At 33.4% G+C, this 12,328-nt stretch overlaps 1 protein-coding gene across 6 annotated transcripts in view; it reads left to right on the top strand.

The window, feature by feature from the left end:
- Window positions 1-12,328, top strand: part of LOC128158169 (plexin-B-like) — a 342,553-nt gene that overhangs the window by 300,409 nt on the left and 29,816 nt on the right. For all 6 annotated transcript variants that reach the window (XM_052820921.1, XM_052820923.1, XM_052820920.1 and 3 more), the window contains 3 exons: window positions 4,434-4,653; window positions 5,003-5,153; window positions 5,269-5,433. In XM_052820921.1, coding sequence (XP_052676881.1) covers window positions 4,434-4,653; window positions 5,003-5,153; window positions 5,269-5,433 — 536 coding nt within the window. The remainder of the gene's footprint in view (window positions 1-4,433; window positions 4,654-5,002; window positions 5,154-5,268; window positions 5,434-12,328) is intronic.

The raw sequence follows: 12,328 nt of genomic DNA on the forward strand, positions 1-12,328 counted from the left end.
CTTTACAAAGCTATACAAATTAAATTCGATTTTTCAGCTAAAATGATTGATATAGATCTGATGTTTTGACGTATCTAGTTATTTTAAGTATTTTAGATTTAGAAATTTGTATCCGTAATTATTTTATTACAATCAGATTTCTTTTTAAAGGATTTTAAAATTTGCTACTCTCGTCGCCTTTTTACCGATGAATACGATATCTTAAAATGCTTGCATGGGCAGATTTATATTCATTATTCATTTTTTGATTACATAATATCCTTTCACACACGAGTCATCCGAGACAATGACACAGGTAAACAGTTAAATTTACGAAGCCACTGGTCCAGACATGTGTATCTGGGGTATGTATACACATGGTACACGAGTCTGGTGAACAAAGAGAGGGTTTCACGCCTCTAGACTGGTAAATTGATTAGTGTATAACTAGCTACTCAATTGTTAAAAAATAAAACAGAAAAATAAATAAGACTGTGTAAAATCAAGCATTCGTAAGCTAATACATGTGTATAGTCCATCAATCAGTGATTAAATTAGAATCATGCATGAGACTATCAAATAGTAAAACTAATGTTCGAAGTAAATGCCTTTATTGTTAACTTATCTAATCACTTAAATAATGACCAAATTTACAATTCAGCAATTTAAACCTTTTTTATGCGATCAAGTAATTATTTCGGAAGTAATAACGTTGGTCTTTATAATTTCTTATTTAATAAAGTGCAATTTTCTTTCAAGCGCTATGGTCAGCAGTTTAACACTTTAACTTTATATAGTTTAAATTGTTATACTAACAACGAATCATTATGAAATCTGAATAAACTTAAAAATTTTGACAAAGGTAAATGAATGTAAAATGAAATTCTATTAGAATACAAGACAGACTTAATCATGCAGCCATCTGGGACTTTTGCCTTGATCCGTTTATAATCCTGTCTTTGTTTGTTAAAGAATGCAACAGTAACAGAGTCACTTATTGCCTCTGCCGGGGTTTGATTTTGATAATTATTGGTCCGATATCAATGTTATTAAATAATCCGGGGACATCATTTGTAATTTTATGCCTAATACGAGGACCCCGCGTTACCTTTTACGAAATATGTATTATCAATATTATTAATCAGTTAATAATGTCACGGAAAAATTATTCGAAATAATGACAATATTAACAAAATATATGTTTCTTATAACAATAGTGTTTTGATTAATTATCAGTTTGCTACATATGGTGTGCATTTATATGTGTTACACATTTGACTTAATTCATGGAGCAAACAATTTTCCGAATTCGGCATTTTTGTTCGATAAAATACGGGTTTAAACTCAAACAACAGTACCGTATTGTATCGTGTATAATAAGCACCCCTCAAAGTTGACCAAAAAATAGCAAAAAAACAGCAGGTCCTATGTATAACACGCACCCAAAAAATGGCATAATCAACGGTCGCCATTTCCCCCCAAAACTATCAATGTTTCATGATAATTTTATAATTCATGCGCAATTTCTTTAATTTTGTGATTGGAACATAGCACAATGATGCAAATCGATGGCCACCAATTTTCCAAATAACTATAATTGATGTTTAATGAGAATTTTATAACCCAAGCGCAATTACTGTAATTTCGAGATCGGAACATGGCCCAAACGATATTAGAGTCAAAGTTCTTACAATTTTACTTAAAAAGGACGGCATGATTTACATGGGCGGTATCAAATATCATTAGACATTTCGTAAAGAGTTTCTTGTACAACAGTGGAGAAGTTGAAGATCATCATATGTAGGGAAGAACGTCAACCGAGCTTAGTGCTTAAAAGTTATAATGTTTGCAGATATAAACCAAAACAACATCAAAAGAAATGATTTAATTGATTAATTATAGTCAAACTCATTGATATTTGTTGTTAAATAAACATTCTGAAGAAACGTATGTCGTATATCGTCATTATCAACTCCTACAAATTATCGATGTATTTTTAGCATTGTCTACGTAAAGCAATAATGTTTAACTGCATAACTGGACACGAAGTAATCAAGTTTAATAAAATCAGAATAATCGCTAATCTTCATGCACTTAAAAACACCCTGTAAAGTCCGACACAAGACAGGTGCATGCTTCTGACACTGGAAATTGTTAAACAAACATTGACCACGCGCCGAGTCAACAGGTGATTGCTTACATAATGGCGAATACACTGGCGATATTTAAACTTGTTTGATGCGAGAAATAGTGTTGAGAGTGGATACATATTTCAATACACGGAAATAAAACTAAGAATAAAGTATTTCTGATGCAGTAATTTAGTATACACTCGTACAACTTGCATAACATGCTATATCAGCAGTCAGTATACACTTATACAACTTGCATAACATGCTATATCGGCAGTCACGTCTCTCGAGGTAACAAGAATCATGGCTTGAAAAAATGGGGTAAAATTTTAGTCCTATGTACAACACGCACCCCCCACTTTTGATCAAATTTTGGCTGAAAAAAAGTGTGTTTTATACACGCAACATTACGGTATATTTAGTCATCCAGGGTTGATAATGAAATAAAACAACAGAAATTTTTTTTTCATATAACGATAAAACAATGCAAGAAAACGAACAGTTCTCATACGATATCCCTGTTTCTCATACAGCGGCGTTGACCCCGTGGCGTCACAGTTCATCTCGCACCAAATCGGCTTGATTCAAAACTTGTTCAGGTGTGAAATCGAGTTTTCCCCAAATATATAGAAAACTACTTATGCGATCGCTGTAAAATTTTCAGGATGATGTTTTTACACATTGATCTCCATTATATATCAAAAATTGACCGGCACTGCAGATACCCTTTAAATATTTTATCAGTGTTTCAATGTAAACGCAAGTTGATATAAGCAGCCTTTCAATGGAAATTTGATGTGAGCCTTTGTGATTGAAATTAATTTTTAGATAAAACTATTTATGTACATGGATGTAATATCAGTTATTATTTTACTCTACATTATGTACCTTTGATAATATGATAATTAACAGAACGCTAGTTTACTGTCATGATCAAAGTGAACAGTTTCTACTTTGCAACCACTATGTTATTTTTACAGCTTGTGTGTCTATCAATAATTAGCTGATAATTATGAGTTTTTACTAAATCTCAGTGAACCAGCACCCCCTGTCAACCAGCCCTAAGATTGTCCGGTCTGGCAGCCTGCCGGTTTAGAGAAGTTTCACTGTGTATGGTTTTACTTGTATGCAAGCATTTTGAATTATTGTTGATTTCTTTAAAATTGTTAAGACTCCAGCCCCTGGACAATTCTTTGGCTTCACAAGGGGTCCAAAGTTTGATGTAGGTTTATAATCCATATATATATAGCTGTTTAAGTTTGATTATTTTCTCGAGAACTGCAATACACAATATGTTATATGACTGTAAAATCATCCTTTTTACAAAGGGGGTCAATGATAAACATAAGAATATGCAGGGGAATTTTATATAAACAGGATCTATTATACGACATTGTTCAGATATTTTGTATAGGACTCCATAAAGCTGATTTTAATATGTCTATCATTGCTCAGGTGAGCGATATGGCCCATGGGCCTCTTTTTCAAATCATGATCCCCGGTGGTAGGATGTGGCCACAATGGGAGGAGAACTTTAATGTAGGAATAAATAGTGACTCATAAATAGTAGACTCAAGTTTTGGTAAAATCATGATGGGGAGGGGGTGTTGAATTTTTACAAAGGAATAAAAAGCGAAAGATTTTTAAAAATCTTTTCTCACAAAACTGAAACAACAAAATAGTTTGATGTTTAACATAGAAATATGTGTACAAAAATTAGAAGGTCTTTTTAAGCAATATATATACTCAATTGTTGAGATAATTTGTATTTGATACCATTGGGTTCTGATCAGAGTTATGGGTATTGTTGCTCAGGTTAGGGATGTGACCCTTGGGGCCTCTTGTTTTACCTACTACTACTGTCCCATTACTTAGAAATGTTAAAAATACAATATGGATAGCACTGGTCAATCTTTGAAGCTGTCATTTGAAATTATTATGTATTATGTTTAAGGTCCTCTTAATTGGAAGGTACTGTAGATTCCTTATTTAACGCGAGGAAACAATTTCCACATAAAATAGCAAGAAGCAATCGTCGCAGATTTTAAAATTTTGCTTTTTTTTCAGTTTTTAACTTAAGGAAATTATAACAAAAATTGGTTCTCATGATTTTATATTCTCTCTATTTGATACAGAACAGCAGAATCGCAAAATTGAGTACATGTACTCACGTAAGATAAGGAATTTACATTATTGTTGCCCAGATAATTGATGTGACTCACTTCATAGCACAAAGTAAGGGGAAAAGAGAGACCAATTCTCTGTGTTGAAGTGATGTATGCTTCTGTTTTAGGGGGTTCATTTTTTGTTGTCTTACAATAGAACTGAATCTGTGGTGGAGAAGTTGTTGGCTAACTGGCTGTCCCTATGTATGTATCGCTACCTGAGGGAGGAGGCTGGATCATCCCTCTACACACTGTACCAGGCCATTAAGGTTCAGGTAGACAAAGGACCAGTGGACTGCATCACTTGTGAGGCCAGGTACTCACTGTCTGAGGACAGACTACTGAGGACAGAAAAACAGCTGGAATACTCTGTGCTTGTATGTTTACAAAGTTTTGTATTATTAAGTCGGTACCATTTTTTGTATTTGCTAGTTTGTATGAACATGTCAAAGAACAGTCTGTAATGTTTTTCACATTCAGTGACAGAAACTCAAAGCCAGTCTTTCATACACTCACTGACCATTGGTCATCCTTCTAAATTGTTAATGTGCTCATAAATAAATCTGTTTTGACTGGCTCCTTCACATTTTTCACACACAAAAAAATTTGGGGCTTGCAATACAAAACAGCTATAAGGAAAAGGGAAATTTAGGGTATTCGTATGTTTATTTAGAAATTTGTGTCAGTTTTTATGTTCAAGTGATATTTAACAATTTTTCATTGTAGACTTTACTTGTTGAATTTAAAGAAAAGCCCATCACAAAGTGTAGAGTATTAGACTGTGATACTATTACTCAGTCTAAAGAGAAAATGATTGATGCTTTGTGTCGTAATATTCCATACACACAGCGTCCAAGGGCTGCTGATTTAGATTTAGGTATGCATATAAGAAACTAAAAGAAAGTAGCATCTTGCAACTACTAAGTATGTGCTGCACATACATTAATAGGTCGGTCACTTGCTGATTAGAAATCTTATGATACTGATTACAGAGTGGACAAAGGAAGGAAAAATTCTTTGTGATGAAGATAATTCTACACCAAAAATAGATGGGTGGAAGAAGTTTAATACTTTAAAGTATTACAAAGTGGAAGATGGAGCAGAAATGACTCTTTTGGAGCATCAGAACTGTCGCACATTGCCACGGTCTCCTAATGGTAAGCATTATCACACACAACTGTATTCTGCTGCCTGCAGAATAAGTGTTCAAGGAAATGTTGTTTATTGCCTAGATATTCAATAGAATTGAGTAGAGTCACTATATTATGTCTCCCCTTTCAAAGGGGAGACATATTGTTTTTGTCGACTTTCTTATTCTTCTTCTTATTATTAAGGTCTTCCGTTTTCCAACGGAAGACCTTATTGTTTTCGTTCGGTTTCTTTTTCCCTATTATTATTATTTTTTTTTTTCTTACAAAATTTGTGCAGGCGATTTCTCGGAAATGGCTGAACCGATTTTCGTGAAACTTTCAGATCTAATAGATATTAATCCGAACTTAATATACATTTTTTTATTTTGATGACGTCATTTCCGTTCTTGAGAAAATGACGTTTTAGCGATTTCAGAGGGTCGGCTTGTCCAGGGATCTCCTCCTAAACGGTTAAAGATATTGAGTTCAAACTTTCAGGGATTGTAGACAAGAGATTGTAGATGTGCAATTTGGCATTCATATTTGTCATGCTCAAAAGGCGTTAAAGCTCGCCCGGTCCCGAAAATTGAGACTAAAAAAAGTCGTAATTTTTCATGGTTTTCTTAGTTTATCTCTTTTCTGAAAAATATTTTGTTAACACATGTAATGCAAAAAAAGTTTATATATACAAGACCTTTCATTTGATATCAAGAAAAAGGGGCTGGCCCCTAATATTAGGGAACCACAGGTCTCTAAAGTCTTTAATCTGTAACTCTTTACTGAGAGATATTTTGTGAAATGTTATAGAAGCAAATATGTTTATCTCACAATTATGTATCCAAGCAGTGTAATGATTTTGTCACGTAATTAAGAGTTTTTAGGGACCAAAAGTCCAAAATTTCGATCACCCATATCTCAGAAAGGAAAAATATTTTGGTATGCAACACAGAAGAAAAGTTGTTCAAATTAATGTTCTTAACAATATGCAACCTTCAAAATTTTGTTCAACGGCCCCTATAAGGAGATAAGGGATCGGCTCCTAAAACCTTCTTTCTCATATATCTCCAGAATGGTAACAAATTTCCAAACACTTGTTGAACAAAATTTGTTTAGAATTAAATGACCTTTCATTTGATATCAAGAAAAAGGGGCTGGCCCCTAAAATTAGGGAACCAAATGGCTTTAAAGTCTTTAATCTGTAGCCCTTTAATGAAAGATATTTTGTAAAATGTTATAGAAGCAAATATGTTTATCTCACAGTTATGTGTGCAAGCAATGTAACGATTTTGTCATGTATTACGTAATTAAGGGTTTTTAGGGACCAAAAGTCCAAAATTTTGATCACCCATATCTAAGAAAGGAAAAATATTTTGTAATGCAATACAGAAGAAAAGTTGTTCAAATTAATGTTCTTAACAATATGCAACCTTCAAACTTTTGTTAAACGCCCCTATAAGGAGATAAGGGATCGGTCCCTAAAACCTTCTTTCTCATTTATCTCTAGAATGATAACACATTTCTAAACACTTGTTGAATAAAATTTGTTTAGAATTAAATGACCTTTCATTTGATATCATGAAAAAGGGGCTGGCCCCTCAAATAAGGGGACCAAAGGGCTCTAAAGTCTTTAATCTGTTGCTCTTTACTGAGAGATATTTTGTGAAAGGTTATAGAAGAAAATATGTTTATCTCACAGTTATGTATCCAAGCAATGTAATGATTTTGCCATGTATTACGTAATTAAAGGTTGTTAGGGACCAAAAGTCCAAAATTTTGATCACCAATATCTCGGAAAGAAAAAAATATTTTGAAATGCAATACAGAAGAAAAGTTGTTCAAAAAGATGTTCTTTACCATATGCAATCTTCATAATTTCGCCAAACGGCCCCTATAAGGAGATAAGGGATCGGCCCCTTTCTCATATACCTCTAGAACGGTTACGAATTTTTAAACACTTGTTGACAAAATGCTTTCAGAATTAAATGTCCTTTCTAATTTTAAAATGTTTTTATCTATAGCCCTTTAATGAGAGCCATTTTGTAAAAGGTTATTAATTCTAGATTAGGTATAATACGTTTCTATATCCTAACAATATAATGATTTTCTCTTGCGTTACCCAATTAGGGTTTTTAGGGACCAGATATAAACAAAATTAATGTCATATTTTCTTCTAGAAATCGGACGGAAGACCTCCTCATTGCTCGCAACGAGATCGTGTCTAGTTCTTCTTATTCTTCTTATTAAGGTCTTCCGTTTCCAACGGAAGACCTTATTGTTATTGCTTTGTTTCTTTTTCCCTTTTATTAAGGTCTTCCGTTTCCAACGGAAGACCTTATTGTTTTTGCTTTGTTTCTTTTTCCCTATTATTAGGGTCTTCCGTTTTCAACGGAAGACCCTCTTGTTATTCTATTGTTTTTTTAAGGTCTTCCGTTTCCAACGGAAGACCTTATTGTTATTGCTTTGTTTCTGTTTCCCTATTATTATTCTTGTTTTTTTTTCTTACGCATTTTTGTGCAGGCGATTTCTCGGAGATGGCTGAATCGATTTTCATGAAACTTTCAGATCCGATAGATATTTATTTTCACTAAATACATATCTTTTTATTTTGATGACGTCACTTCCGTTCTTGAGATAATGACATTTTAGCGATTTTCAGAGGGTCGGCTTGTCCAGGGATCTCCTCCCAAACGGTAAAAGATATTGAGTTCAAATTTTCAGGGATTGTAGAAAAGAGATTGTAGATGTGCTATTTGGCATTCATATTTGTCTTGCTCAAACGGCGTTAAAGCTCGCCTGGTCCCAAAAATTGAGACTAAAAAAACGTCGTAATTTCTCATGGTTTTCTTAGTTTATCTCTTTTCTGAAAAATATTTTGTTAACACTTGTAAAGCAAAAAAAGTTTATATTTACAAGACCTTTCATTTGATATCAAGAAAAAGGGGCTGGCCCCTAAAATTAGGGGACCAAAGGGCTTTAAAGTCTTTCATCTGTAGCCCTTTACTAAGGGATATTTTGTGAACAGTTATAGAAACAAATATGTTTATCTTAAAGTTATGTATCCAAGCAATGTAATGATTTTATCATGTGTTACTTAATTAGGGGTTTTTAGGGGCCAAAAGTCCAAAATTTTGATCACCAATATCTCAGAAAGGAAAACTATTTTGAAATGCAGTATAGAAGAATAGATGCTCAGAATGATGTATTAAACCATATGCAATTTTCAAAATTTCGTTAAACGGCCCCTATAAGGAGTTAAGGGATTGGCCCCTAAAATGTTCTTTCCCATATATCTCATGAACGGTAACAAATTTCTAGACAGTTGTTGAACAAAATGGGTTAGGATTTACATGACCTTTTATTTGATATCAAGAAAAAGGGGCTGGCCCCTAAAATTAGGGGACCAAAGGGCTCGTAAGTCTTTTATCTGTAGCCCTTTACTGAGGGATATTTTGTGAACGGTTATAGAAGCAAATATGTTTATCTTAAAGTTATTTATCCAAGCAATGTAATCACCAATCACCAATATCTCAGAAAGGACAAATATTTTGAAATGCAGTAAAGAAGAAAAGATATTCAGAATGATGTACTAAATAATATGCAATTTTCAAAATTTCGTTAAACGGTCCCTATAAGGAGTTAAGGTACAGTCCCTTAAACGTTCTTACCCATATATCTCAAGAACGGTAACGAATTTCTAAACAGTTGTTGAACAAAATGTGTTGGGATTTAAATGACCTTTTATTTGATATCAAAAAGTGACTGGCCCCTAAAATTAGTGAACTTAAGGGCTCTAAAATTTTTCATCTGTAGCTCTTTACTGAGGGAAATTTAATGAAAGGCTATAGAAGCAAATATGTTTATCTTACATTTCTGAATCCAAGTAATGTAATGATTTATTCATGTGTTATGGAATAAGGATTTTTTAGGGGTCAAGAGTCCATAAACTATGACCAGCTATATCTCAAAAAGGAAAATATTTTGAAATGCAGTGTAGAAGAAAAGATGCTCAAAATGCTGCACTTTACAAAATGCAACCTTCGAAATTGGGTTCAGACGCTCCAATAAGCAGATAAAGGACTGGCCCCTAAAACTTTTTTTTCTCAGATATCTCAAGAACGGTGACGAATTTCTAAACACTTGTTGAACAAAGCTCTTATCCCTGAAACAAAATAGTATCTGGCCCTTAGAATGTAGACCCCGTTTTTCAATTATAAATCATGTTTAGCTGTTAAATAGCAAAATCAAGATCGAACATATATCTCAAATTCTAAAATCAGACGGAAGACCTCCTCGTTGCTCGCAACGAGATCGTGTCTAGTTTTATTATTATTATTCTTCTTGTTTTTCCTTCTGACTTCTTTTTTGCTTTATATCTCAAAAACTATTCAACCGATTTGCAAGAAATTTTCAGGGATTATGTTACATTCTTGTCCCTTGAAGCTTGTAAAGTTTCAGTCATTAAATCACTTCCGTTTTCTAGTTACGTCAATTTAAAAATTTTCAAAAAGTGATTTTGTCCATGACTTTTCTCGTAAACGGTTGTTTATATAGACTTGAAATTTTCTGTGATTGTAAATCTGCGGATTTACTTATGGCATTTGACCAAAAAAATGTATTTTGTCACTTCCGGTCGAAACCGGAAGTGAAACAAATTTTTCGAAAAAATGAATTTTCTGATCGAATCAAAAATAAAAATGTGTTTTGTAGAACTATTTTAGCTGAATCTAATACTGAAAGCCGTTTTCAAATCGGATGATGCATAACAGTGATATCGGGGTTTAAAAATTGATTTTTCCGGAAATTTTGATTCCGCGTCCTTGGTTTAAAAAATAGCGTAATGTTCAAAGTAAAATTAACTCGTACCAAAAATAATTGTTAAGTCGTACTTGAACACATTCGGATTTTTTTTGTTAAGTCGTTCTTGAATTCAGAAAGGTTTTTGTTAATTCGTACTTAAAATCATTCGGATTTTGTTAAGTCGTACCAGAAATAATTCGAATTTTTTTCATCTTTTTATTTTAGTTAAGGTCTTCCGTTTCCAACGGAAGACCTTATTGTTTTTCTTCGGTTTCTTCTTCCCTATTATTATTATTTTTGTTTTTTTTCTTACAAATTTTCTGCACGCAAGTTCTCGGAAATGGCTCGGCCGATTTTCATGAAACTTTCAGATGTAATAGATATTGATCTGAACCTTATTGGAAATTTTTTATTTTGATGACGTCATTTCCGTTTTAGAGATATTGACGTTTTAGCGATTTTTAGAGGGTAAGCTTGTCCGTCGAACTCCTCCTAAACGATAAAAGATATCAAATTCAAATTTTCAGGAATTGTAGACGAATGATAGTAGTTTTGTCTAAAGTTAGCCATTTATGTTTGGCGCAAAAGGCGCCGAAGCTCGCCTGGACCCGAAAATTGAGATATAAAAAATGTAGTGATTTTTCTTGGTTTTCTTTAGTTATCTCTTTTCTCGAAAATATTTTGTTAAGACATGTAGAGCAATTAAAATTTATTTTTACAAGAGCTTTAATTTGAGATCAAGAAAAAGGGGCTGGCCCTTCAAATTAGGGGCCGAAAGGGCTCTAAAGTCTTTTGATGATAACTTTTTAATGTGAAATATTTTGTATTACGTTATAGAAGCAATTATGTTTATTCTAACGTTATTCGCCTATACATGGCAATCATTTACTCCTATATTACGTAATTAGGGATTTTAAGGGGCCAGAAGTCCAAAACTTTGATGCTCAATATCTCTAAATGGAGAAACATTTTGATAAGCAATATTGAACAAAAGATGCTCAAAATATTGAGCTTATCAATCTGCAACAATATTTTCTTTGTTATGTGGTCCCTGAAAGGAGTTACAGGGTCGGCCCCTAAAACGACCCTCTCCAGATATCTCCAGAACGGTACAGAATTTCTAAACAATTGTTACACAAAATGTGTTTGAATTGACACGAGCTTTCATATAAGATCAAGAAAAAGGGGCTGGCCCTTCAAATTAGGGGCCGATAAGGCTCTAAAGTCTTTTGATTATTACTTTTTACTGTAAAATATTTTGTGATACCTTATAAAAACAATTATGTTTATTCTAACGTTATTCACCTATTCATGGCAATCATTTAATCCTATGATACGTAATAAGGGATTATAAGGGGCCAGAAGTCCAACACTTTGATGCTCAATATCTCTAAATGGAGAAACATTTTGATAAGCAATATTGAGCAAAAGATGCTAACAAATTAAGCTTAACAAAATGCAACCATATGTTATGTGTGATACGGTCCTTAAAAGGAGTACAGGGTCGGCCCCTAAATCGACCCTCTCCAGATATCTACAGAACGGTACAGAATTTCAAACACTTGTTGAACAAAATGTGTTTGAATTGACAAACACATTCTTATGACATCATAAAAAAGGGGCTGGCCCTTCAAATAAGGGGCTGAGGGGGCTCTAAAGACTTTTAATGATAAATATTTATTGTGAAATATTTTTTGAACCGTTATAGAGGCAATTATGTTTATTCTTACGTTATTTACCTATACATGGCAATGATCATTTACTCTTACGTTACGTAATTAGGGATTTTAAGGGACCAGAAGTCCAAAACTCTGATCCTCTATATCTCAAAATGGAGGACATTCCGAAAAGCAGTATTTAACAAAAGATACTCAAAATAATGTGCTTAACAATGTACAACCATATATTGTTTGTTATCTGGACCCTAAAAGGAGTTTAGGACCAGATATCGAAACGATTTTTCACATATATCTCAAAAACGATAACCAATTTCTAAACACTTATTAGCAGTACACAAAAATACCCTTTAACTAAAATGAATGAAAAGGAGCTGATCCCTCAAATAAGGGACACAAAAGGGGTAGATAGTCTTTCACCCATTACTCTTAGACCCCGCTTCCATTTC

This window comes from Crassostrea angulata, chromosome 8, assembly GCF_025612915.1.
Source record: "Crassostrea angulata isolate pt1a10 chromosome 8, ASM2561291v2, whole genome shotgun sequence".
Lineage (NCBI taxonomy): Eukaryota > Metazoa > Mollusca > Bivalvia > Ostreida > Ostreidae > Magallana > Magallana angulata.